Source organism: Austrofundulus limnaeus, unplaced genomic scaffold, assembly GCF_001266775.1.
Source record: "Austrofundulus limnaeus strain Quisiro unplaced genomic scaffold, Austrofundulus_limnaeus-1.0 Scaffold166, whole genome shotgun sequence".
Taxonomy (NCBI): Eukaryota; Metazoa; Chordata; class Actinopteri; order Cyprinodontiformes; family Rivulidae; genus Austrofundulus; species Austrofundulus limnaeus.
In genome coordinates this window covers 257,471-282,315 of record NW_013952568.1, presented here as the reverse complement: position 1 = coordinate 282,315, position 24,845 = coordinate 257,471, and the positions used below count along the sequence as shown (strand labels likewise).

At 38.8% G+C, this 24,845-nt stretch overlaps 2 protein-coding genes across 2 annotated transcripts in view; both read left to right on the top strand.

Annotated features, from left to right (window-relative positions):
• The window catches only part of hip1rb (huntingtin interacting protein 1 related b), a 23,336-nt gene extending 768 nt beyond the window's left edge, over positions 1-22,568 (top strand). Inside the window, exons 2-32 of the mRNA XM_014017341.1 lie at positions 7,479-7,542; positions 8,259-8,401; positions 9,484-9,540; positions 9,637-9,717; positions 9,809-9,885; positions 10,049-10,110; positions 10,717-10,857; positions 10,951-11,008; positions 11,374-11,449; positions 11,614-11,781; positions 11,861-11,916; positions 13,081-13,153; positions 13,413-13,596; positions 13,693-13,781; positions 13,866-13,982; positions 14,056-14,157; positions 14,250-14,444; positions 15,941-16,088; positions 16,194-16,280; positions 16,373-16,480; positions 16,626-16,762; positions 18,092-18,202; positions 18,312-18,370; positions 18,465-18,495; positions 18,889-18,951; positions 19,057-19,157; positions 19,300-19,405; positions 20,772-20,895; positions 20,983-21,044; positions 21,863-22,099; positions 22,287-22,568. Coding sequence (XP_013872795.1) covers positions 7,479-7,542; positions 8,259-8,401; positions 9,484-9,540; positions 9,637-9,717; positions 9,809-9,885; positions 10,049-10,110; positions 10,717-10,857; positions 10,951-11,008; positions 11,374-11,449; positions 11,614-11,781; positions 11,861-11,916; positions 13,081-13,153; positions 13,413-13,596; positions 13,693-13,781; positions 13,866-13,982; positions 14,056-14,157; positions 14,250-14,444; positions 15,941-16,088; positions 16,194-16,280; positions 16,373-16,480; positions 16,626-16,762; positions 18,092-18,202; positions 18,312-18,370; positions 18,465-18,495; positions 18,889-18,951; positions 19,057-19,157; positions 19,300-19,405; positions 20,772-20,895; positions 20,983-21,044; positions 21,863-22,099; positions 22,287-22,295 — 3,126 coding nt within the window. The 3' untranslated portion in view covers positions 22,296-22,568. The remainder of the gene's footprint in view (positions 1-7,478; positions 7,543-8,258; positions 8,402-9,483; positions 9,541-9,636; positions 9,718-9,808; positions 9,886-10,048; positions 10,111-10,716; positions 10,858-10,950; positions 11,009-11,373; positions 11,450-11,613; positions 11,782-11,860; positions 11,917-13,080; positions 13,154-13,412; positions 13,597-13,692; positions 13,782-13,865; positions 13,983-14,055; positions 14,158-14,249; positions 14,445-15,940; positions 16,089-16,193; positions 16,281-16,372; positions 16,481-16,625; positions 16,763-18,091; positions 18,203-18,311; positions 18,371-18,464; positions 18,496-18,888; positions 18,952-19,056; positions 19,158-19,299; positions 19,406-20,771; positions 20,896-20,982; positions 21,045-21,862; positions 22,100-22,286) is intronic.
• Positions 22,569-23,951: 1,383 nt separating this feature from the next.
• Positions 23,952-24,845, top strand: part of LOC106523798 (RILP-like protein 1) — a 6,160-nt gene continuing 5,266 nt past the window's right edge. The window contains exon 1 of the mRNA XM_014017352.1: positions 23,952-24,443. Coding sequence (XP_013872806.1) covers positions 24,165-24,443 — 279 coding nt within the window. The 5' untranslated portion in view covers positions 23,952-24,164. The remainder of the gene's footprint in view (positions 24,444-24,845) is intronic.

The following is a 24,845-nucleotide window of genomic DNA, read 5'->3' as shown; positions in this document are numbered from 1 at the left end:
TCTCTCTCTCTCTCTCTCTCTCTCTCTCTCTCTCTCTCTCTCTCTCTCTCTCTCTCTTTTTCTTTTCAAACCTGCTTGGATTGAACACCTGAGGGTTTGTCTTGTCATCACTTTTTCCATACAGCAGGACTTCTTGTGGTCTGATCAGGTTACTTCACTTCAACACAACCATTAACTCCCTTCCTGTGAAATGTAACATTCAGTCTGACTGAGAGACATGAGATTCACACCAGGCTGAGAAATAAAGCAGGTTGTTGAGGAGCTGCCTGCCTGAGTGTTTGTTTTCTCCCTCTCCTCTGGGCGTACCTTTCTGGAAACGGTTTGTTTGCCTTTTGAATCACATGTACAGTGTTGGATCTGAGACTCTCACCACTTCCAGTCTGCCTTTTTATGAGGCATTACTTCAACACCGAAATATTAATAAACAAAGAGAAACTAAAAGTGTACAAACAGAAACCATTACAGTTATTTAATTACATGCTTGTGGCCAGAGGTTTAAACTAACACTCTCACAGGAGCTCAGAGGAAGTGTTGGGGGGTGACTCTTATAGCCAGTTTAGTGTTTGCTGATGTCAATTAGCTGCAACAGGACACGTCTGTTGTTAGTGAAGCTGTTTAAAACCAGTTTCACAGGTGGAAGAGGAAAGTTTTATTTTTGGCTCATCACTTTATCTGACTGTAACAATCTCAGCTGACTAAGATCAGTAGCAGGATGAAGTGACACGCTGCGTCTTGAGGCACACCACTAAATCTGATTTCATATTTGATATCAAAATTAAACATCAACGTATTGTTTTGGTTTTACCATGCAACCAAAACATGCAACAATACTTTTTATATGCATTGCTATTAATTGGGAATACAACTTGTATGCCAAATTAAAAGAAAAAAACAACATTTTATTAAATTTCCATGGCAGAAGATATTAAAAATGCAGGTAAGTCAAAGTTAAAATGTATTGTGGTGTAAAACAAACATGAGTATCATAAAAAATTCTTCTGATTCTTCTGCTAAAAGCTTTGTTTGTTATAGATCACATGACTGTAGTCCTAAGCCTAAATAATAAAACTGTGGTGTAACTTAATTATTGAACATTTTAACAACTTTGGTTGAATTGTTGTCATTTTGGATCAAATAMAGACGAGGTCAGTAATGCAAGTGTGAAATCTGGCTGGATTAAAAAAAGATATAAACTATTTTATCTATGGTTTATGTTAAAGTTTTCATTATCAGAAAGAGCTGATTTAAAAAGTTTTGTAATTGACGACAACGATTTAAAGGCTAGATTTATTCAGCACGTATTTGATGAGCAAATGCACCTTTTTAAAAAAGGATTTTGGAGTAAATTCCTCACATCAGTTGGTGCATTTAAAGACGTTTTTTCACATTAGCTCTGCATTTCCATCTACGTTATAATTTTTAATTGCATTAGTCCCACATGACTGGTTTGATTGAGTTTAACCCRCTGCTGGTTGAGCAGTCAAGTAGCTAACATTCTCAGCCTGAAGCAAAAGCTCAGATCAGCTCAGATTTCTGTTGGATCTGATGAACACGAGAGGAAGTTTTTTTTTAGTTTTGTGGTTCCTGTATTCATCTGCGGACCACACAATAAAGCGTTATCTAGAGGTGGCTGATGCTCGCCCTTTGTGGCACCCCAGCTCAGAGGTGAAACAGAAGAATCAAAGTTGYTGTTTTKTTAAGACTGCAGTGGAAATGGTTACAGTGACTGTGTAAAAGAGAGGAGGGCACTGAAGAACGGTGTGCTTTAGTAAAGCTTGTCAGTCAGCTGATTGTGTGAGCACACGCTGATGTAACCCTGAGCTGCCTCTGTTCGCTCTGCTTCAACTACCTGTGCGTAGCAGTGGAGGCGAAACACTTTCGTTTGGCTATTAGTTCAGGTTTTCTGAAAGGTGAAAACATTTGTCAGTTAATTTGAAGTTTGGCAAATTGGTTAATGCAATGAGTGCTCTCTCTGTTTGTCTATCGAAAATTATTCAAATCTCTAAATTATGAACTTCTTGACTTTTGGCATTTTGAATTTACAAACAGTGTAATCGTAGTCATTTTGAAAATTTCTAAAATGACACTGGTTGGACTTCTTACTGATTTGTCAGTGACATTTCTTTTTTTTTTCTTTTTCTTTTTTTAACATAGTTTTACATCCTGTAAGACAAATATTGCACAAGGCGTGTTATGTTTAATAAAATATAAATTCAGATTATGGAAGGATGAGCTGTTTTTGATATTCTCGTTTAAGTGATGCTGCAGTCAGAGCTCAGTCACTGCTGCTCTCCTGAATGGATTCGCTGGTCAACATGCAAATGAAGCTGAGAGTGAAACCAACATCCTGACTTAAATCAAATGACTCACATTAAGGTCTGACATTCCTGATGGCACGCTGGAGCTTTAATTAGAACATGTTAAACCAAAGAGCTTGTTGTGTAGGATGAGGCAGGGTGGTGGTGGGGGGGTTGCTGTACAGTTTGTTTCTTATTTTAGAGTATTATTGTTGCTGATTCATCCACCGACTTGACTGAAACTCCTCTTCTGCGTGCTCCTCTCATTCCTGCTGGGTCTGCGTATTATTTTGACCTCGGCATCAAGGTGAAATTTCTCTCACAGAGCCCCGTGTGTTTGTACTGTAGTGTTTGCTTTCTTTTTGCTCCGGTTGCCTGAGCGAGCGCCCATGAGGGAGTGCATGGTTAACACAGGCCTGTGGGAGGGAGTAAATAAAAACTCAATGAAACAAGTCGTTAATGACAAACACGGGTTTTTCACATCTACAGCGAAGTGTGCCTCTGTGAAAAACAATGTGATCATAAACTATAAAAAGTATTTTCAAAGTCAAACAATACCTCTCTTATATAATACCAAATAGATTTCCTAAACATGTGCTCACAATCTACATAATATCCTGGTATTTTTACTCACAATAATACTTTTTACGAGTGAAATCTTATTGGCGCGAATATGAATATCATGTGCTCATCATCAGCTTAACTGCTAAAGAACAATTGATCTATTGTTGCAGGTTTTATTGTGATATGCAGAATTTTAATGGGCATAATGACGCACTCTCTTAATAAAGAAACTCCTTTTTAAGGTGAACTTGTTTTAAGGAGAAAATGAGTGCATGGACATTATTTTTTAGCATTTTGCAGTCACCAAAGCAACCATTTTGGTGACAGCCATTTGTACCAGTAGGAGTGCAGATACTTGATGTATGAGTGGCACACTGTGTGTGGTTTATGGCCTTTCAGAGGGCTTTTTGCGTTTCGGAGGTAATGGTAAGTGAAGTGTCTTTTTTTTTTTGTTTATATAGTGGAGCAGAGGGAAGTGAGTCGTCGTGTGTGTGTGTGTGTGTGTGTGTGTGTGTGTGTGTGTGGGGGGGGGGCTTCAATAGTTTGGTCAGGATTAGGACACAAAGTTATTTTTAGACAAGAACAAATTCTCACAATCAGAAGTTAATCATGAAACCTCGCAATGTAGTTTAGTCTCAGACAGAATAATCAGGTGAATCTGTTCTTCGGTGCTTGTATGTCTGTAAATCACTGAAAGTACAGTAAAGGATATTTAACCCTTCAGTTCACTCCTGCGTTGATTGGCTTTTCCCGAGCCCAGTTGAACTGAGACTCCCGTTAACCTGGGCTTATAGGTGTGAGCCGTGTGACCTTGCCGGCTTGATCCCCTGCAGCAGACCGTTTGATTTAAGCTGATAAAGATCCGCAACAAGTGCTCTCACCTCGAGGCATTGTGTCCAGAGAGAAGCAGCAGAGGTGTGGTGCTGATGGTTTGACTCTAGCCGATGGACTCCCTGCTGGAAAACACAGACGATGCGGTGAGCAGCCTCGTGTTAAAGCAGCTTATAGTGTGGTGGTGTGTGTGGACTGTGGAGCCAGTGTGTTGCTGCACTAATTCGGTCTAGTTTTAGACCTTTTACCGTCCCTGCTTCTCACTTGCCTTCTCTATTAGTCAAGGTGGATTTTGGATTTGCTTGTAACTTGCATCTGACTGAGATGTGCTGTAGGCATCTGTGGGGACAGGTGAATGTGGAAAAACTAGATACCACATAGTGGTAACATAATGACCCCCGCACGCACAAATGCACCAGAACTCAGGTCTTTATTCCTAATAAATGTCATGCTACTAGGTGCATCCTAAAAATGTAGTGGTTTGGGTGGGGACTTTTTTTTTGGAGTGGGGGGGCATTGGTTGACCTGATGGATAGCCCCTCATAAGTGCTAAAAAACGAAAGGAATCAGAAGCTCCTATGTTGAATAGTTTTTGAGCAATAACCATTTTTGTATTTCCAGATACCCCTTTTTTTCAGATAAATTGGGGGTCCAGAGGGGTGGGGGCACTGATAAGCATTTTTGCATGTCCAGACACCCCCTCAATGAAAGGAGCCCCTTCCTCAAATATGGGGTGTATTGTAAAACCGTTGGCTGGTGCAGTGTAGGTCGGACTCATCTACAGTCCTGCCAAATTTCATGTTGACTGGTGTAGTCATTTTTGTGCTATGGTTGACCAAAAATCACTGGGGAAAAAAAAACGGTACGAAAACATTATGATTCCCGCTTACGCTTCGCGTGCGGGGGTCATAATAAGTATTGTGTGCAAAAATAACCAGGCAAACAAAAAGTAACACAGCTTATGTGAAATAATAATAGAAAGTTGTTCTTTAGTTGATGGAAAGGAATTAAAAGCCTGATCATTAACACCACGATTCTCTCTTTCTAGCTGCTTAAATGTGAAAATGTATCAGTTCACACTTCACAACAAAACTGAAGCCTTAGAAACCCCTTTTAACTTGTTCTTATTTTGGATAAAAAATAATCTTCCTTAATGTCCTCCTCCTCGGTCCCGTCTCACTGCTTTTTGACCATCGACCATGACTAATGTACAATGAGAGTTTCCCTCTAGTTTCGCCGCTCAGCAGCCATCTGTTGGGGCTTCTGTGCCAAGCTCTGTTTGCCAGAGCGCACCCCCCCATCCAACCCAATCTTCTACCCCAGCTGCCCGCCTTTCTCCCCCAACAAACCCATCATTGTCGCACAAACCTTCCATGCCGGCCTCCTTCACGTGCCCTATGTAAACGAGGGTCTCGGAGTTCATTGGAGTCAGGAGGCGGCGGGTGGAGTCTCTCATTAACCAGTGGACCTCTGTCTCAATCTGAACCTCAGTTTTTAGCCACAGTAACCTCTCTGTGAGCAGACCATGTATGTGTTGATGTTGGGTGTTATTGTTCTGAGAACTTCCCTGGGTTTCAACATGTATGTCTTAGTCTTCTGAGCCAGTGATGATCACAGTCTACATATTAGTCACATTCTTATATTTAGGAAGCATATTTTAAAGCAGGATTAAAAGAGGCTGAGATTGAAGAGCAGTAATGCCTGAACTGTATTTAGGATTACTGTCTTGTAACACTGACATAAATACTGTTGGCCTGAGTTGTGACTGAATGCAGGCCCATCGTGCAACTTCTGGAGCCACGTTTAGCTGATGGTGACATTCAGGATAATTAACTGTGATTCTGGATTTTCTTTTTTAATTCATCAAACTTTTTTTAAATTGTCCTTGTTTTGTTACATTCTTTTAAAATTTCCCTTTTAAAGACTTTTTTAACAAGAAGATGTAAAGCAGGGCTATTCAACTAAATTGCTCCGGGGGCCACAGTTAATGCAGATCAACAGCTGAGGGGCTGAACATCCAGCAAATAAAGTCATTATGTAAATAAACCAAGTATTACAGATATCTGTTACCTTTTGAAATAGCTGATTTTGCTGTGTTTAATCATGAATACAACTTACAGAACCCTATAAAAGTAGTGATAATAAAACAACAAAAACAAAATACACACACATTATGCCTCCTATTTGACACAAATAATATTTTGACATCTCTGACTTGCCAACTGTTTTAAACCAATTTTATTTTCACTTTCATAGTTTTTATATTAAACTGCTTATAGTTCTAATTGTCTTAGATATTCATAGAAATGTTTTTTACTAGCTTGTAGCCAAGATTCTGACGTTTCTGTAGATACCAAACATGTCTATGTTTAACTAAAAGAACTTACAGTAATTAAAGTAGAAAACTGGGAGTTTGGGCTTAAAAGATGAATGAACCAATTAGCGCGCCGCATTTTGGTCACTTGCGGGCTGGATGTGGCCCACGGGCCGCGTGTTGAATAGCCCTGATGTAAAAAGTGTGAGCTTTTAAACTTTGATAAAGTGAGAAATTGTGTGAAAATAAAATAATTTTGTAATTTCAGCTTGATAGTTTTTAAAGTTTAGGACTTGTTTTTTAACCTCATTTCAAAAATGATTCCTCTCAGTTTGGGGCAGGTGTTATCTACGTCATACAGATTCTGTTTAATATAATTATTAGAGAATGATAAAAAATAACATTTTAAAAGCTACATCTACATGGAATGTAAAAAAGGAAATATGGAGCTTTATTGTGTTTCTGGAGCTTCAGCACAGGTGTGGACCTCTAAGAGGACTTTTTGTAAAATGGAGCTAATGAACTAAATTGATTAAAATATCCTCAGCTGAGATGTTTTGCTTTAATATTAAAACACACTTGATCTAAATAGAGGAAATAAGTTACTTTACTGGCCATAAAGACCGGATGTGATCCTGTATTTGGTGTTTTACAGCACCTGAAATAGTTTAAAACTAGGAGGACACAGACGTCCTGCACGTGTGCTKTTGTCCCTGGCTTCCTGTTGTCTCAGCTGTGCTGGTTTTACCTGCTGAACTGGTTGCAGAGCTGTTTGAATCGTCTTGACATGACGCTGAGTCTCCCTTTCTCGCAAGTTTATTATCGCCGTAATACTTAAAGGGGTGTGACCCACTTTTTCAAGGTTTGACCCAAGCTGGCATAGAAAGCTAAAAACCACATCCGCTGAACCTGTTTTACTTTACTGAACTAACAATGTGTTTCTGTATTTAAAATGCTGAATCTCCAATTATGTATTAAATGCACTGGTTCTAATGAGGGTCTTAGGTTAGATGATTTTAAAAAAGTGAAAAGATGTAACTAGCCTTCAGTTATTTTAAAACTTTGTCAATGGAGTGAGTACATTTGTATAATTATGTCATTTTGTTATTTTGTTTTTAAAAATGATGGACAAACACACACGCACAGATACAGGCAATATAGTACATGGTAACACTTTTTATGCTAAGAGGCCATAATAATTAGACACAAAGTTGTTATGGTCATTATTCCATATRAGCTGTTTTCTACACATTTTTTGAAGTAGAGAGACCCAGCTCTACTTTTACTCTGACCATCTGATGTTCCATTTTAACAAAAAAAATGTACAAAACGTGTAAAACATTTCAAACACACATCCCAGAAATGGCATGCAGTGTCATGAGAACGTCTGTTCTCGGTCGGTCCAATAACAGATTGTTGCGTTGAAGACTGAAGATGTTCATTAAATGACACAAACTCTTTTCTTTTTTCAGCTCAGCAGCATCAGCAAAGCCATCAACTCCACAGAGACACCTGTGAAGGAGAAGCATGCTCGACGTATCCTTGTTTCAGCTTCTTAAGTTTGGGCAAAAAACAAACAAACAAACAAACAAGAAAACTTGGAAGTTTTGTCAAGATAATAAATAAGAAATAAACAAGACTCAGATCATTTATAAGCAGTTTTTTGTTACATTCTTTGACCAGAAGCTAATGAATCTGTTGCCTCCTGGCTGAGACTAGGACGTCTGCCCTTCCATTTAGTTATAAACTGGAATTTATTGCAAGTAAAGAGATTATTTGTTGTCATTTTAAGAGTTGAAACTGGTTAGTTTACAGTTGTGGTTCTTAACGTAGTAATTTGAACCATTGGATGTGGTAAAACTTGCTCTGTGGGTCGATCTGTGCGGAAGAAATTAAAGCTGAATCTCTTACAGCCACAAACATGTTATCTTATGAAACTGGGATAAAGTGTTTATAAATTGCTTTCTTTCCTGGCAACAACAGTGACTTATATATAGAAAAAAGCTTCAGTCTGGAAAAAGATTTATTAGACGTACAGTATTTCATAAAAGTTAAAAGTTGTGATTTAGTTGTAAACATTAATGGACATAAAAGCATCGAGCAGCTGGCAAATTACAAATGTTAGTTAAAAAATATCTGTAGGGTTTGATTTGTTTCATAGCATCACCAGAAGTTGAGCTTACTGTAACCCGTCTAATTTAAAATGCAGCTCTTTGGGACTTGTTGGTTTTCCTCCTTAATGATGAAAACAGGAATCATCCTGGGTACTCACAGGGAGAAGGGAGCCTACACCTTCTGGTCCTACGCTCAGGGTTTCCCTCTGACTGGCAGCTCCATCCTGTGCTGGAAGTTCTGCAACGTTCTGCACAAAATACTGAGAGACGGGCACCGAAATGTAAGGAACCAAAGACTGTTTTTCATTCTCCTTATCCTCTGCCAACATAACTAAAGTGCTGATTGACTTTTCTAAAAGTTGTTGAAATTTGTTATAACATTTATTGACATAAAGCTGAAACTGAGTTGTTAAATGGGGGGTGGTATGTATTTTCCAGGCACATAGTTACTTGATTGTGGTACAGAATCTGTTTCCTTCAGTTGAAATGAAAATGCTATATATATATTAAAAGTTAATTTTACTTCACTTCGTAGCCTATCTAAACGCCTTGAAATTGGTCTCTGTCTCTTTAAGAACCCCCTTCCGTTTCAGACACTCCCACTTCAGCATGTCTTCACAACAATGCTTTGGGTTCTCTGTGGGGCGGGAGCTCAGCTACAGACTGAGCTCTAGGGAGGAGCTTTGTGTAAATAGGCGGTGCTTTGTACCAACAAGTGTTGAGGCAGCTCCCCATGACTGCAACAGGATATTCAAGGATTTCTTAAACATGCATGAATGAGTGAAAACACCACTCTGGGTATGTTTATGATGAGGGAATGAGATGACATTGATTTCAAAAAAGTTGATTTGGAGTTAAAACCAACAGAACTAAAGGTGAAGGAATTAGCAGAACAGTAGCTGAAGGCTAAAACAAGCAAGCAGGGAAAAATGTAAAAAACATGTTAGCTAAAAGGCAAAATAAACCAAAAGGTAATTAAAACTAAAATGAACAAATAGCTAAATATTAAAATTAACTAAACTGTAGCTAATAGCTGAACAGGGTAAAACTGTAACTAAATGCTAAGATTAACAAATTTGGAGCTAAAAGACAAACTTTGCAAAACTTAATCTCAAAGATAAAACCAGCAGAACTGTAGTGAAAAGCTCAAATCTGGAAAACCGTATCTAAAATGAGCAAAATAGTAGCTAAAATAAGAACAAGAAAGCAAAACTAGTGCAGGCATCTAGAAGCAGATTTGAGAAACATTTAGGAAAGCTGCCTGAGCATTCACACATGCTGTTTGAAATGTAATGGTTTGTTTTTTTTAATCTAAATAGTTTCTGAAGTTGTTTAATTTGAGCCGTTTATCCAACCTTCACAGGTTCTTCAAGACTGTATGAGACATCACAGTTCTCTAGTTGAAATTGGACAATCGTGGGTGAGTCCCTGTGTGGTCTTATGACTTCTTTTAATGTAGAGTTTATTACAAAAGTTTAATCTTGCTTTTCTGCTCCTGTGTTTGTTTGTTTTTTAGGGCCATCTTCATGATAAATATGGACAGCTGGTGGCTTTGTACACCAAGCTGCTCTGCACAAAGTTGGAGTTTCATACAAAGGTAAATGTATTTAAAGCCACTTGTCTCGCACATTTATTGTGGCGAAAAAACTGCGCTGTAAATTCAAAACTGTAACTTTGCATCAATGCAGCATGCAACAATCCCACCAAACCTGGAGGTCACAGATGAAGTCCTGGAGCGAACAGCAGGAACGGATATTAGTGATGTGTAAGTATCAAAACACTGTAAAATATAAGTCGATTTAAGTATTAATTGTAGTAAACTTCAGTTTTTAGCAGCACAAGCCTTGCTGCTTTAGATTTCATAGAGTCAGGTGTGTCTCAGTGGAACTTGTTTTTGTCTAACAGAGCTATGGACTTCTGTCCTGCAGGTTCCAGCTCACCGTGGAGGTGTTTGATTACATGGACACAGAGCTGCGGCTGGCCGAGACAGGTGAAAGCAAAAACTCCTCCCACCTTTTACCTCTATCCTGCCTTTCCAAGCAGGAGAAACCTGAGCTACAGGCAACGACTGCTGCCTGCAGACATTATGTATTCATGCACAAAACAGCCAAGAAAGCTTTACTGCGCAGCCTGTTTTCAAAAAATGTAGTTTCAGTAACTTGGTAGAGTTTAAGCTCCACCTTGACTGCTTTTGTTTGTTGTTTTGCTGATGAGGAAATGCCTGCAGTGAGAACTCATTAGTGATTTCCTCTCATTTTAAAGTAATTACATGTTCCTGCAGGGTGGAGGCTCAAGATCACAGCAACAGAAACAGATTTTGCAACCTTTCTGTGAATGACATTTGGTGTTCTCAAAGTCCACTGTTTTCTAATCATAAATGTGAAAACAGAAAATAATTAGTCTTTTTATTGGAGATTGTTATCACTGAGTGAGAGCATTACAAGGACTTGACACGTTTCAATTACCTAGCAGCGCTTCATGTCCTGCACCAGAACTAAATTATCTGTAAATGTTAGATCAGTGGCAGATGAATCACATCAGATACTCAAATGTGTTCCTGTCTGAGTTTTTATATTTATAATTATTTTTCCTGCAGTCTTGCGTCAGCTGAACTCATCCATCGCTGTTACCAGCCTCACATCAGGCCAGTGTCGCCTGGCTCCACTCATCCAGGTCATCCAGGACTGCAGTCAGCTCTACCACTTCAAAGTCAAGCTGCTTTTCAAGCTGCATGCCTGTAAGAACCATTAACGCTCAGAATTTTGGACAAATATTTATACATGAATATAAATCATGTTCTTATTGCATCTATATTACCTCGTATTTTCAGGTCTCCCCGCTGATACCTTACAAGGACACCGCGATCGTTTCCGCGAGCAGTTCAACAGGTGAGTCGTCTGTTCAATGTGTGAACGCATCCGTCGTCTATTTTTAACCAAAAGAGGTTTGCAACGGAATCTTTCACCTGGTAACCACAGCATCACCACATCCTGTCCCGCCTCCACATTGTCAGTGTTGCCATCATGTTTTGTGCTCGTGGCTTTGAGTCACAGAAAGTCTTCACAGACTGCAGTTTTAAATGTATCTAATGCTCAGTGAGTTTTCTCCTTCCACCAGTGTAAAATCACATTTATGATGTGTAGATTTTCTTTTTTAAAAAAGTTGTTTTTACTGGCACTCACTGCAACATTTTGTGCATGAATTTGAAGTGTGTATAAGACAAAGTTTAACTTGTTTTCCCCTCTTGTAACAGCCTTAAGAGCTTCTTCAATAAAGCCAGAGAGATGGTGTACTTTAAGAGACTGATCCAGATTCCCCGGCTGCCTGATGTAAGAGCAAAACTAGAATTCTCCTGGTTTAATATTTACCCGTTATCATCACTTTGTCTTGCAAAGACGGCAATAATCTGCTCTATTTTAATCAAATAGATTTCATGTTACCTGATCTTAATGCTGTAGTCTCACTGGTTTTAATGTGTGTCCTCCTCCCTCAGTCTCCACCTAACTTCCTCCACGCAGCATCGCTGGCCAAACACGTGAAACCAGTGGTGGTCATTCCCGACAACGATGAACCAGAGCAACAGGAAGACGACGACGACTACGAGCCTGAGCCGCTCATCGAGGTCAGCAACGCCCCGGCACCCATCCAGTCGCAGCCGCAGGTACGGTCACACCACAGATGCTCAAACGTAGCTGCGTAATCTCTGTCATTAAACTGTTTCCTGTTTGTTTTTAATTCAGCAAATGGACATGTTTGATCAGGCGTTTGGACCACCAAACGGAGGCTTTGACGACAGGTGAGCTGGGATGCTTTTCCACCAAGGAGGTTCTGTGGAACAGCTGGAGTGAGCAGAAACCAAGTGACCGTGTGATCGGCTGCTGAAGCTAACGCAAAACAGTCAAGAGTCAGGATTTACCATGACTGTACATGTTGACAACAGAGCAGGAAAAAAGGACTGATGGTGTAGAAATTATAAAAACTATTAGTATTAATATTAACCCAATTATTATTAATATTTTACAGTTTATATAATCTATCTGTTTTAAATAATGTCAGAAAAGCTGTTTGTTATGGATTTATTAACAGAAGATAAACAGGAAAACATCTCATTTTACAACACAAGTCAGCAGATTTGATCTTATTTAGCTCAATGTGATCTGAGCAGAACATAATGTAACAGTTTAAAATTAAAATCTTATAAAGTCACTGTAATCACTGTTATTTATTGAACTGGTTAACAGATATTAGCTTGTGGAGCATAAATACAGAGTTTAGCACTGCTGAATCATGCAACAATTTAACAAACTATTAAATATTACTTTGTCCTCTGATTAATATTTAGACCTACAGAGTGTAAAATAATATTATAAATGTGAGTATTTTTAGGTTCCTGTTAAGAGGAACCTGACTTGTTAAGAAGATGTTAGCTAATAGAGTAAGTTTCATCCTATAACCAGAGAACATTTTCTAACTGTTGACTGGTAAATATAAATATTCTTATTTTTCATGACAGTGAGAAGAAATAATAAATATATTTTATTACTAGCTGAAGACATCATTTTTCAACTAGCTAAAGTCTAAGTTACAGGCTGACTTCAGGTCTGGTTTAGATCATTGTTACTTATAAATTATATATTTTTCTGGTATAAATCTGCTGTTTTACATGATTGTTGAATGAATTTAACATAATTATTAATTTATTGTAAAAACATGACCGATAATCTGTGAAACAGATCCAGTTCAGCTTGCTGTTTATCTGTTAGTTTCAATGGTGGCTGTGAGCCGTTGCCCTTTTTGGATGCAATTTCTGCTCCTCCACGCTGTCACAGATGCTAACAGTGGACGGTATGGGTGGGGCTCAGTCTAGTGATCTATATTCAAGTCTATGTTTTCCACACACATTGAGTTGTTTGGTTTGTGCGTGGGAGCGTGGCGTGACGATGGACTTTCTCTCTGGCAGGGATCTGCAGATTGACAGCCTGAGGTCGAACCTTGAGATGCTGAAAGCAGAGCTGGAGAGAGTCAAAACGGAGGTAAGGGCTTCTGTGTATCTCGATGCTTAAATGTCAGGTATCTTTTTCTGTTTGTGTGGCAACAAAGGGCCCGGTGAGCTGTGTGTGAAGGAATCTGGGTCATGTTGCTCCTGAGCATGTAGAATGTGGCAAGTAGCCTCTGAATGAGAGGTGATGAGAGTCCACTTCATACAGACGAGCAAAAAGTATCATTGCTCTACTTTTGCTGCAAGCAATAATGGAAGTAAACTTTTTTTTATTATATTATGCACACTTGCAGGCTCAGCGCTACGTCACACAGCTGAAGTCCCAGATCAACAGTTTGGAGGCAGAATTAGACGAGCAGCGTGTGCAGAAACAGCGAGCTCTGGTGGAAAACGAGCAGCTGCGTATGGAGCTGGAGATGACCCGCCGCCGCAACGTAGAACACGAGAGCTTACAGTCCACTTTCATGGAGGCAGAGAGTGAGCATCTGTTGCAGCCACAGCACAACCGCTATGTTTTAAAAATAAAAAAAGATAAATTGCTCTCCTCGTGTCTTGTGCATGTTTATTTTTTAGAACGGGCCCAGGCCTCAGAGCAGAGGTACAACATGCTGAAGGAGAAGCACACCGAGCTGGTGGGCAGCCACGCTGAACTGCTCCGCAAGGTACACACTCCAGACCGTTCCTGAGATGTCTGCTTTCAGTTACCCTTCAGCACCTGGACTTAATTGTGTTTACTGTGCCAACAGAGCGCAGACACTGTGAAGATGCTGTCGGCCACCCAGCAGACCCAGGAGGAAGTGGAGAGGACCAAAATGCAGCTGTCCTTCGAGGTGGAGCGGATCAAACAGGAGGCGGATCTGAAGGTCGGTTCTGATTTTCAGCAGCACGGTTGGATGCGAGTTATAGATTTCTAACAAGCAGCTGCTGTTTCTGCAGTTGGAGGAGCAGAAATTTGAGATGGAGAGGCTGAAAAGAGATGTGGAGGAGAAGACGGCAGAGGTGACTCGTGTCAAGGCGACTCTTCGGAGCAGCGAGATGGTGAGCGGGCTTCATCTTCACCGTCTTCTCTCTCTGGACTTTCCCTCCTTCCTCATTGCTCGTGTTGTTCTTTTTTTTTTTTCTTTTGCAAGACATCGTTGGAAATGAACAGCTCAATGACAGCTCTGCAGGCGGAGAAGGAGCGTTTGTTGCGCTCTGTGAGTGAGAAGGAGGCGGAGCTGTCGTCTCTGCGGCAGACGTCGCAGCTGCAGCAGTCGTCACTTCAGCAGGAGCGAGACCGGAGCAGCAGGGAGCTGGGGGAGCTGCAGGGCAAACTGGAGGAGAAGGTCAGTCCGGACGGATGGTGGAGTCCAACTCTGCAGTGCAAACATGTCTCCTCTCTAATATAATAAGGATACTCTAAATGTGAAATCCTTCTGTTGCGCAGATTTTATGCATTATATGGATCATTTTTGCACTTTGGGGGAAATAACTAGACGCTTTAGAGCTTTAATGTAGTTCACAGCGAGTACATCTGATTCTGCCGAAATAAAAGCTCTGAAGAGATTTTCACAAGCATCTCATCTTAAGACAGCTGCATCTGAATAAAGCCTTTTGATCRTAGGGTCAATAGCTGGAGAGTGGCCATAGTGTATTAAAAGAATCAACATAAAGCAGTTGTGCTTCTAAAATGGAATCAAAGAAAGGCTTATTGTTTTTCAAGGACTATAAAGCAGAAACTGGATGAATGAGCATCTTTTATCCTGGTTTACTGGATTTCATCCTGTCACCGCACTCAAGCAAAGAAAGAATACACATTTTTCATTTTGTTTTATTGGAAATTAAAAAAAATTCACAATAAATTTTCACAATATTGGGTATGGCAAATCAATTCCATTAAAGTAATTTTCATAGGTTTTTACTGAAACATTCTGAGAATGAATGACATCACTTGTGTCCATTTTAGAGGCATTTGAATCTAGATTATAAAATGTATTTTACTGTAATTAATGTTATATGAAGTGATTCTGTAAAAATATTTTTGTAGCTAAAGAGTGAATTTCAAGTGCAACACACTGTTCCGAAACACCATAACATGAGCCAGACAAGAAACATCAGTGAGAAATGCAGATGTTCCATGATATTTTCTAAACAGCTTTGTCCAAAACATCAGCTGACACAGTTCAAATGTCTTGTTTGGCGAGTATCCAAAGGAAACCAAGCGATGTGCACAGCCACTCAAACCGGTCATGATGACGTTTGCAATATTCAAAACTACTGTTGTAACGACGGAAACCTTCACTGCATCTGAGATGTCAACTTTTTTTACTCTCAAAATGACATTTCTTGAAGAAAAAAAATAAATTCTGACAAGTCACATGTTCATCTGGACTAATGGATTGTTCATTTAAAAGCTTTAACAGCTTCCTGTTTTTTCTTTCGACATTCAGACGGAGTGTCAATAAACAGATACATACATTATACCTGCTGTACATCCATCCGTCCATTTTCTATACCTGCTTTTTCCTTTGTGTCATGGGAAAGTAGTTTCCTTCTCCAGCTGTCACTGCGAGAGGTGGCTCCACCCTGGATGGCTCACGAATCCATAACAGAGACACATTAGTTCTTTATTTTCATACCTTATCTACAGAGGCATTACCTACAGTTGTCATGGGTGAAATGTCTTTTTTAGTTTCTTTTTTGTGTTTTTTGTATTGTATTACTAATGGGTATTGGAAATACTTAAAAAAAAACATATTTTGGCATGTTACAGCTAGGGAGGATAAATATTATACGTGCTTACATGTTCTGTTGTGTGTATTTTTTGTGGACCTACATATAGACTAGTCAAGAAGAGCTGATGAAGAAGAAGCTTCTGGATGAGCAGTTTGCTCTGCTTCAAGGCACCATAACAGAAGCTGAGAACATCATCCAAGATGCCGTGGCCAAGCTGGATGATCCCCTCCACATWCGCTGCACCAGCTCTCCAGGTCTGACTCCTCCTTTAGTAGGATTTAACACGGCGGTGCATTCTTTTAAAAACCTTTTATTTAAAAAAGAATCTAATCAATCCTCTGGCTTTCCTTCAAACACAGATTACCTCATAAATCGAGCAGAAGCCACGCTAAGCTCCATCGACAAAGTGAAAAGGGGCCACGCAGATTATCTGTGCAACATGTCTGGTGAGCCTCTCCATCTTCTGAGTCGRCTTGACCTCGACAGGCTTTCAGCTTTTGTGTGCCAACGCTTTCTTCCTTCGTGCTTTTGAAACCAGATGCTGGAGGGCTGCTGAGAGCTCTGACCCAGTTCTCCCACTTGGCCGCTGACACCATCGTTAACGGCAGCGCCACTGCGCACATGGCACCCACTGATCATGCAGATCGTAAGGAGCACGTTCTTAAACAACTACATCGTTGAAAATTAAAACTTAGTTTGGTATTTTTAGCTCTGCAGAAGCAACATTTTAATGAGTGTTGTTACTAAAAAAAAGTGCAGTAAGATGATGTCTCATATTTGCCTCTCTGCAGGACTGACAGAAAACTGCAGAGGCTGCGCCAAAGAGAGTCTGAATTACCTGAAGGACCTGAAATCAAAAACCAGCCTTCAGAAGGCAGATCCAGCTTCTGTTCGCRTTATTGTACAGAAGATCCTGCATTTGGGCCAGGTGAGAGCATCTTTGGAGACATCAGGGACAAAGCCTCTGGTGCAGAGCGTTRCACTTGACATTTTTATTGTAGTGTTCTGTGTGTCCTTGTTCTGCTAGAATATTATGGTGATTATTTTCTTTGAAGCATTTCTGATTTAGTTTCTGCTTTTAAGTCAACTCRTATAGTCTGCTGCAAACAGAAACTGGTGAAACATTATACTTGAAATYTTAGAAGTTCTTTACAAATCCTGGTCTGTTTTTAAAAGTCAGCAGTCCAGCACTAYYTGTAGATGTCATATTGGTTTGTTCRTTAAATTAAATCCAAATGAAATCTTACTTAAATCAGTTACATTTTCCTGAAAAGTCCCAACATTATTTTTAATTGAAGCTTAATGTGATAAWTGTTGTAGGTTTACAGATGGATTAGCTGTCTTAGCCTAGCTTTCATAAGAAAAAAATAAATAAATAAAATGCGTAAATAAACTTCCTGTATATGGGGACTTGGTTATTTGATCACATGTGGAAAGTTTGTGATAAACTTAGTTCACCTACGACATCAGGAGTCTTTTCAAGTGTCTGGCTGTGATCAGATCTAATGTCCTGCCTCCACTTTTAATTAATCAAACCTAAAATCTGTCAAACAGCCAGGTTTAAATCATCAATCAGGACACCAAGAGGTCGACTGTTTCTGAATAATGTGTGACCMATYACATCGAAACGAGGATTAAGTCTAAAAGTTGTATGTGGAGAAATAGGCAGATACTGTTTTGATTAAAACACTTGCAAAAATTACGTTTTGTCAAAATATAACAAATGTGTTATCAATGTATAATTTTTGAACCACTTTTTTGAGCATTAGCAACCAAAAACCCGATTTTGAGGAAAAACTCCTTAAAATGTTGAGATTTTCAATGTAAGCTTTCAAAGCTTTTGTTTCTTTCCAGCTGGGAAATCTCAATATAAATACTGTTTGAGGTTTCTTTTTTTCAAATGACACAAAAAAATCCTCATTAAAATGACATAAAATTAGGATTTAGACCAAATACTTATGTATTATTGTAACCAACAAGACAAATTAAATAATATCTCTGGATCTACTATTGATATCAGGATGATCTAAGTATCAAAATGTAGCTTTTAAAGYCAGGAATCTGAAAATATGMTTAGGTAATTTTGACCAAATTTGACATTTCCAAATTGCTCATTTCRATGTGATGGGTCACATATGAGAATATACAACATTTTGGTGCATGCCTGCTGTGATAAAGCAGCTTTTAAACTCTAGATTCAATCAGGACCAGTATCTGTGCACAAACGTTAAAAAAAATGTTTTCTTTTTCTGTTCAGGAGCTGAGGCCCAAAGGAATGGACATCCGTCAGGAAGAACTGGGAGATCTGGTTGATAAAGAAATGGCAGCAACATCGGCAGCTATTGAAGAGGCAGTACGCAGAATTGATGTAAGTGTTGAAATACTTTAATCTGTACAAAACCTGTGTTGTTGTTTTTGATTTTAAGTAATTAAACAGTGTATTGTTTCTGAATAACTTTAAATGCATTTGGATTTAGGAAATGATGAATCAGGCACGAAAAGACACATCAGGAGTTAAACTGGAGGTCAATGAAAGGTTTGTCTAATATTAAAATGTTCTCACTAGATACTTTTAAAGATATAAACAGCTGTTTGAATTTTAAACTGAATCAATTTCTTTTTTTCTCCAGAATCCTCAATAGTTGCACGGATTTGATGAAGGTAAATTAGGTTTTTCTCCTTTCAAATATCACGATTATTGTCGACTAATTAAAAAGTTCATGCGTTATTTTTTTTTTCTAATTTTGTTTTTCTCTCAACTGCTGCGGCACCTTCCACTGCCACATCTGCCTTTCTGTCCTTGACAAACATGCCAGTAGTGGTAATGAGGGCTGCCACAAACGATTATTTTTATAGTCAACTAATCAGTGTTTAAAAAAAATTAGAAAAAAACAACAACAATGCATTGACTATTAAACTAGTCATTGGCGATTTTAATAGTTGACATAATCRTGATTAGTAAGCTAATCGTGGCAGCCCTAGTTCCACATGATCATTAGATATCTTTACTGTAAATTTGGAAAGTTATCCAWATTTATTTTTTGTCTCCCTCAGGCCATCCGTATGCTGATCATAGCATCCACAGACCTGCAGAAAGAGATTGTCGAGGGTGGGAGGGTGAGTCACGGTTCTAATTTTAAACCCAAAGTTGGTTCGTTTCTCAAAATGCTGCAAAATGATTTCTCCCATAATAAAATGATGGTTATTTTTTTCTTTTTAAAGGGTGCGGCCAGCATTAAAGAGTTTTATGCCCGAAACTCTCGTTGGACTGAGGGGCTCATCTCTGCTGCCAAGGCTGTCGGATGGGGAGCCACGGAGTTGGTGTAAGTTCCTATGTGTCTTGTTTGGTTGCAGCAGAATGCAGTGAGTGATCTGCAGATGTCGTTGGGCATTTAAGTGTTGCGGTCAGCAGTCTGTGTGCAGAAGTGTGATTTAAGTGGTGGTGTTTTACCTGCTTCCTTGCAGAGAGTCTGCTGATAAAGTGGTGCTGCACACGGGCAAATATGAGGAGCTGATTGTCTGCTCTCATGAAATCGCTGCAAGCACAGCACAGCTGGTCGCTGCTTCAAAGGTAATGGTTTGATATGTAAGATGTATAGGGTTTACAGTTCTTAAAGTGCATATAAAATAACTACTATGTATATCCCAACTGTTGTGATAAAATGGTGGATACTGAAAAGTAAAGTTCTTTAAAGCTGTCAAAATACACGATTTGTTAATGTTTTTTTATTTAAAGTTTTATTTAAAGTTTCTAACATGCGCAGTGRCTAGAACTGTTGCTTCTTAGCAAGAATGTTGCCAGGTCTGATATTAGCTGAGGGCCTTTCTGGGTGGAGTTTGAATTGAATGTTCTGTCAGTGCATGCGTGGGTTTTCTCCTACAGACCCAAACAATCATTTAAGRATGCACAAATTGTGTTAGAAATAATTGGTGTATCATTAAATGATTGTTTGGGGGGTTGTGTAACTCAAGACTCATTATTTCTGCAGATTTTGCTCATTTGTCGCAAATTAGTAGTGAATGATGTRGTTATATTATATTTATTTTTAGTGGTTATTTTATCTTAAATGGCATCCATCCATTTTCTGTACACGCTTCTTCCTTTTCAGGGTTGCGTGGGTCACTGATGCCCATATCCAGCAGTCACAGTGCGAGGGGCGGGGTACACCCTGGACAGGTCGCAAGTCCATCACAGGGCCACACATAGAGACAAACGAGACAAACAACCATTCACTCTCTCACTCACACCTAGGGACAATTTAGAGTTATCAATTAACCTAACAGTCATGCTTTTGGTCTGTGGGAGGAAGCCGGAGTACCCGGAGAGAACCCACGCATGCACGGAGAGAACATGCAAACTCTACCCAGAAAGGTCCCCGGACCGGGATTTGAACCGGTGACCTTCTTGCTGAGAGGCATCAGCTTTACCAACTGAGCCACCGTGCCGCTTAAATGGCAAAAAAGTATAAAAATTTCAAATCAAAAACTTTAAAAAATCCTATATTTTGACTGTTGTTACGGCTTTAATGTGGGAAATTTCTTTGTAAAATAACTAAATATTAGTTCATGCAGGAACAGTTTGATTTATTAATATTTATTATTTTACTACTCGGCACTTAGTTTTTAATTGAAACTTGGATAGAATGATAGTTGGTTTGGTGTCTGTTTTAGAAATTAGGTTTTATTTTCAGTCTAATCCTGAACCTAAGTTGATTTAATGCAGAATTAATTTTTTATAGATTTATAACAGCTGTGTTGTTTTTTTTTTTAATGGAGCATTAAGAGCTATTTATCTTAAAGGAGTGAAGAAATGTATTCATTTTAAAGATCAAATGAATAAAGGTGCAACAAATCTCTTTCCTTTCTGAACTGGAAAACCCAAACTTTGTTCCTTAAACCTGCTTTCACCAATCTTAATCTCTGTCTGTTCCCTTCAGGTCAAGGCTGATCGCAGTAGTACGAGGCTGACTGTTCTCCAGCAGGCCTCTCGGCACGTCAATGAGATGGCTGCTAATGTGGTGGGCTCCACGAGGACCGGCCTGGAGGACCTGGACGATAAAGGCGAGTACAGTTTGATATGTTTTTAAAGGTAATTACAAGCTTTGACAAACTTCTAACAGTTTCTTGTATTATGTTCTGAATGAGCAGACCCCATGGACTTCTCTGGGATGTCTCTGATCAAACTGAAAAAGGAAGAAATGGAGTCACAGGTAAGTTGTGTGTTCATGAGGGATGATGGCAAACGATGCATGTGGGTGTGACACGTACTTTAACTTTCACATTTATTAGGTGTTTCTTTTAAAAAGTCTAACTGGTTTGACGTGGATTTTGTTTTAGCATGGGTTACTTTATTCCCCAGAGGGCTATTTTGACTGGGTTAAAGGAAATAAATTGTCTCATTAAATAAAAAATGGGAACAGTATTCAACAGATTAAAGCACATACAAAATATCTTTGCTTTATTTCACGTATAAGTACTAAATAAACTTTGTTGCAACATTAAAAGTCAGATAAACATATAGAGAAATACTTGCATAGTATGAATTTTCCATTCCTGATTTTTGTAGCATAGTTGGCAAACTAGCCTGCTTTATTGTGAGTTCCAAGCTCAGAAGTCAAGATTTCTGAATTTCAAATTTGAAAAGTCAACTGGAATGTCTTGGAAGTAAAAATTTGGATTAGGAAAGTTGAAAACTCCTCAACAGTTTCGATCTCAAAATCTCATAGCCATGTTGGATCTCATAATCCAACATGGCTGCCTTGAGCGTAATAAAGTAAATCCTAATAAAAATGTTAAAAGTTTAGCCCGAAAATCTCAAAGTTCTCTGCTTGAAATGGAAGGAAATGTTTTTTTACTTGTCCAAGGATTATTTAAAAAGTGCAGTTTTATTTTGGAGGTGCTGGAGACCAGCTATGGTCCACTTCTGGTCATGTGAAACAGAACTTAACCTAAAGAAATGCATCAGGATGATAAAGGAAAACAAAGCATCGCTGCTTTACTACGACCCGTTTCCATTTTTAATTTTCAGGTKAAGGTGCTTGAGCTGGAGACTCAGCTGGAGAACGAGCGTCTGCGTTTGGGTGAGCTGAGGAAGAAACACTACGATGTGGCTGGAGTTCCTCTAGAGCAGGTTTCTGAGGGGAACGGGGACACTTCGCTGGTCCAACCTGGCCGTCTGGTCACCATGTCGCCAAAACCCAGCAAGCCTGCTCTCTCAAAGAAACCTACGTTGGGTCAAAAACCCAACATCCCACCCAAAAGCATAGTAAGTGTACATTTTCAGTGAATGAAGCTTTAAATTAACGCCTTAAAACCCTTTACTTTAATTCACGTTTAACAGGAARATACAGAACAGTTCATTTTGTGCAAATGTTTTAACATCTAGTTAATGAATAAGATAAAAAAAAATGACTGAAACATGGCTTATCAATAATTTATTTATTTTTCCGCAGTTCAAGTAAAAGCTGAACCAGAGGATGGGAAAGCTTCACTCCGAGATGCCTGGATTTAGTGAACAGTTCCTTTAAGTTGCATGTCGACAATCCTGTGTGTCAACTTGCTTCTGCTTTTGTCTTTTGTTACTTTGTTCTTTTTTTCTACTAAAATGGCCCAGATTGTTATTTTCTAACCTTTTATGTTGACAAGGGTTATATTTTTGTGAACCACTGTCTCTTCTTTTTTTTCCCCTTAACGTAAAAACACAATAAAGGTATAATTCTTTTAATTTAAATATATAACATTGAGAACAAATATTCATTATTTTAGGTGYCTTTTAAATTATTTTCTGCATTACTATATTTTTATTTAAGTACTACCATTCCTTTTTTTAACAATACAATCAGAAATGCATACAGCCGTGATAGGTCAAGTTAATTTTGATCATGTTAATGGCAGCCTTTTTGCACTGTTTGAAACATCACTGTTTTCTTTATGTGCGTACACTGTTCTGTAGTGTTTTATATTATAATGGTGAGGGAAAGTAGGGGAACACTCAATGCGTGCACATGTTGTTACAGAAGTTCGACATACTTCTAGCTTTGCCTTTGCGTGCAAAATGGCTTCTWCKCTTAGCTTAAGATTGTCTTGGAGGCCTTGAAATATACTTTACAAATGTGTTAAGTAATACCTGTAAAATAATATACAATACTGTATAGGATGGTGCAACTGATTGCATTTATCTCTTGAATGTCCCTTTAAATGAGAAGCAGGATATTTTACAGCATATAGACAGGTTTAGTGCTTGCACAACAATGGATGTAGGTGTTCTAACTGTCAAATGCTTCTTTTTAGGCTGAAAATAAAAATGTAGGTTAGATAATGAACACTATCAAGGTTTTAAGTCTTTTTTTGCCTCTAGTAGCCTTCCGTACAGGGCCTTAAAATGCATCTTTTTGTGCTCTGTTTTTATTTTCTCTGTGCGAAATGTCTTTATATCTCAGATCTGTTAATATATTTTAGTAAAGATGTTGGTGGCTTTTCCTTGTAAGAAGTGTAAATGTAAGACAATAAATGTTTGATTTGATTTTCCAGTGTGTTGCTTTTTTCTTTTTATTTTGATTTGTTGGGTATAATTTGAAATTTTTAGTTTTTTGAAAAGTTTAATATACAGTAAGTCAATTGCAGTACATTTAAAGCTGTTGTGTTGTCTGTGTCAATAAGGTGAATTAAACCAACATTTTAAATAAGTTGGTTAAAATACTTTGTGTTCTTGCACACAYATGACAACTTTAATGCATACGGTACATTTTTAAGAAGTGTGGCAAAGATATGTAACTGCCTTTTACAATTACTTGTTTTGGTGGGTCACTGAAAGCCAAATTATGATCATAGAAGGTAATCACAAACATTTTGACATGCGCAGTAGAGCTATGATAAATTGGGAGGAGGGATGATGCCTTCATGGCAGCTAAAATTTTTTTAATAGAGCACCCGTCTTTAAGGGTACATGCAATTATTTCAAATAAAATATGTATTCCTGATATCATGTAGTTAGATTAGGCTTTTTGTTGCTTATAAGTTATTTATAAGCGCTTTTGTTGTTGATACTGCCCAGTCAGGATTGTTATTTTTTAGCCCTTTAAACACGTAAAGTTCAAATTTCCGAGTTTTTGTGAGGACGTGAACACAGCATCAGCAGTCCAACTGCTGCGAAGCGTCAACAAAGTCAAACAAGTTTTTTCACCTCGAAGACGCTTCGGCTAGCTTCCGTAAACTAATTTCTTCGCAAAAAAAAAAAAATGCCGCCGTATTCGGATTGTGAGAAGAAACAGAGACATGTCGAATGTTAAATGTGTAAATAAAAAGCACGGGAACAGGCAGAAATCCGCGTTATGTCGGCGGCTCTCGACAGACCTGCGGAGGAGCTCACCGTCATGGACGTGTACGACGTAGCGGCGGCGCTCGGGCAGGAGTTTGAGCGGGTCATAGACCGGTTTGGGTGCGAGTGTCTGGTCGGAGTGGTGCCCCGGGTGGTACGGGTTCTGGAGCTGCTGGAGGTACTGGTGAGCCGTGCACCCGCCTCACAGGAGACCGACGAGCTGCGGCGGGAGCTGGACAGGCTGCGGCAGGAGAGGAGCGACAGATACGAGCAGGAAAGGAAGCATCAGAAGGTGACAGACTTATTTAGTTTTATTACCTACTTTATTATTCAGAGGGAACTTGTATTTAACTTGTGTGTAACTTTTTCTGAAGCTTTTCAATGCAACTTCAAGTTAACTTTTTAAAACTTTTTGAGTAATTTATCTCAGTAAATGAAACAATCTAAGAAAGTCTGATGAAATTGTAACAATAAAGTGACTTAACACATTTCACATTTATCTTAACTGTTATGTATTTTCTGGTAAATCTCTAGTTTTGCTTAGTAAAACCAAATGACAGCAACACAGATCATAGTTAATCATTAAAACACATAGCCATAATTTAATTTTGGGAAGAAAAAGGCGCAGATACTATTTTTCTTCTTTCTGTTGCCTTTCATTTAATTTGTGATTTGTATTTTTATTGTATATAAA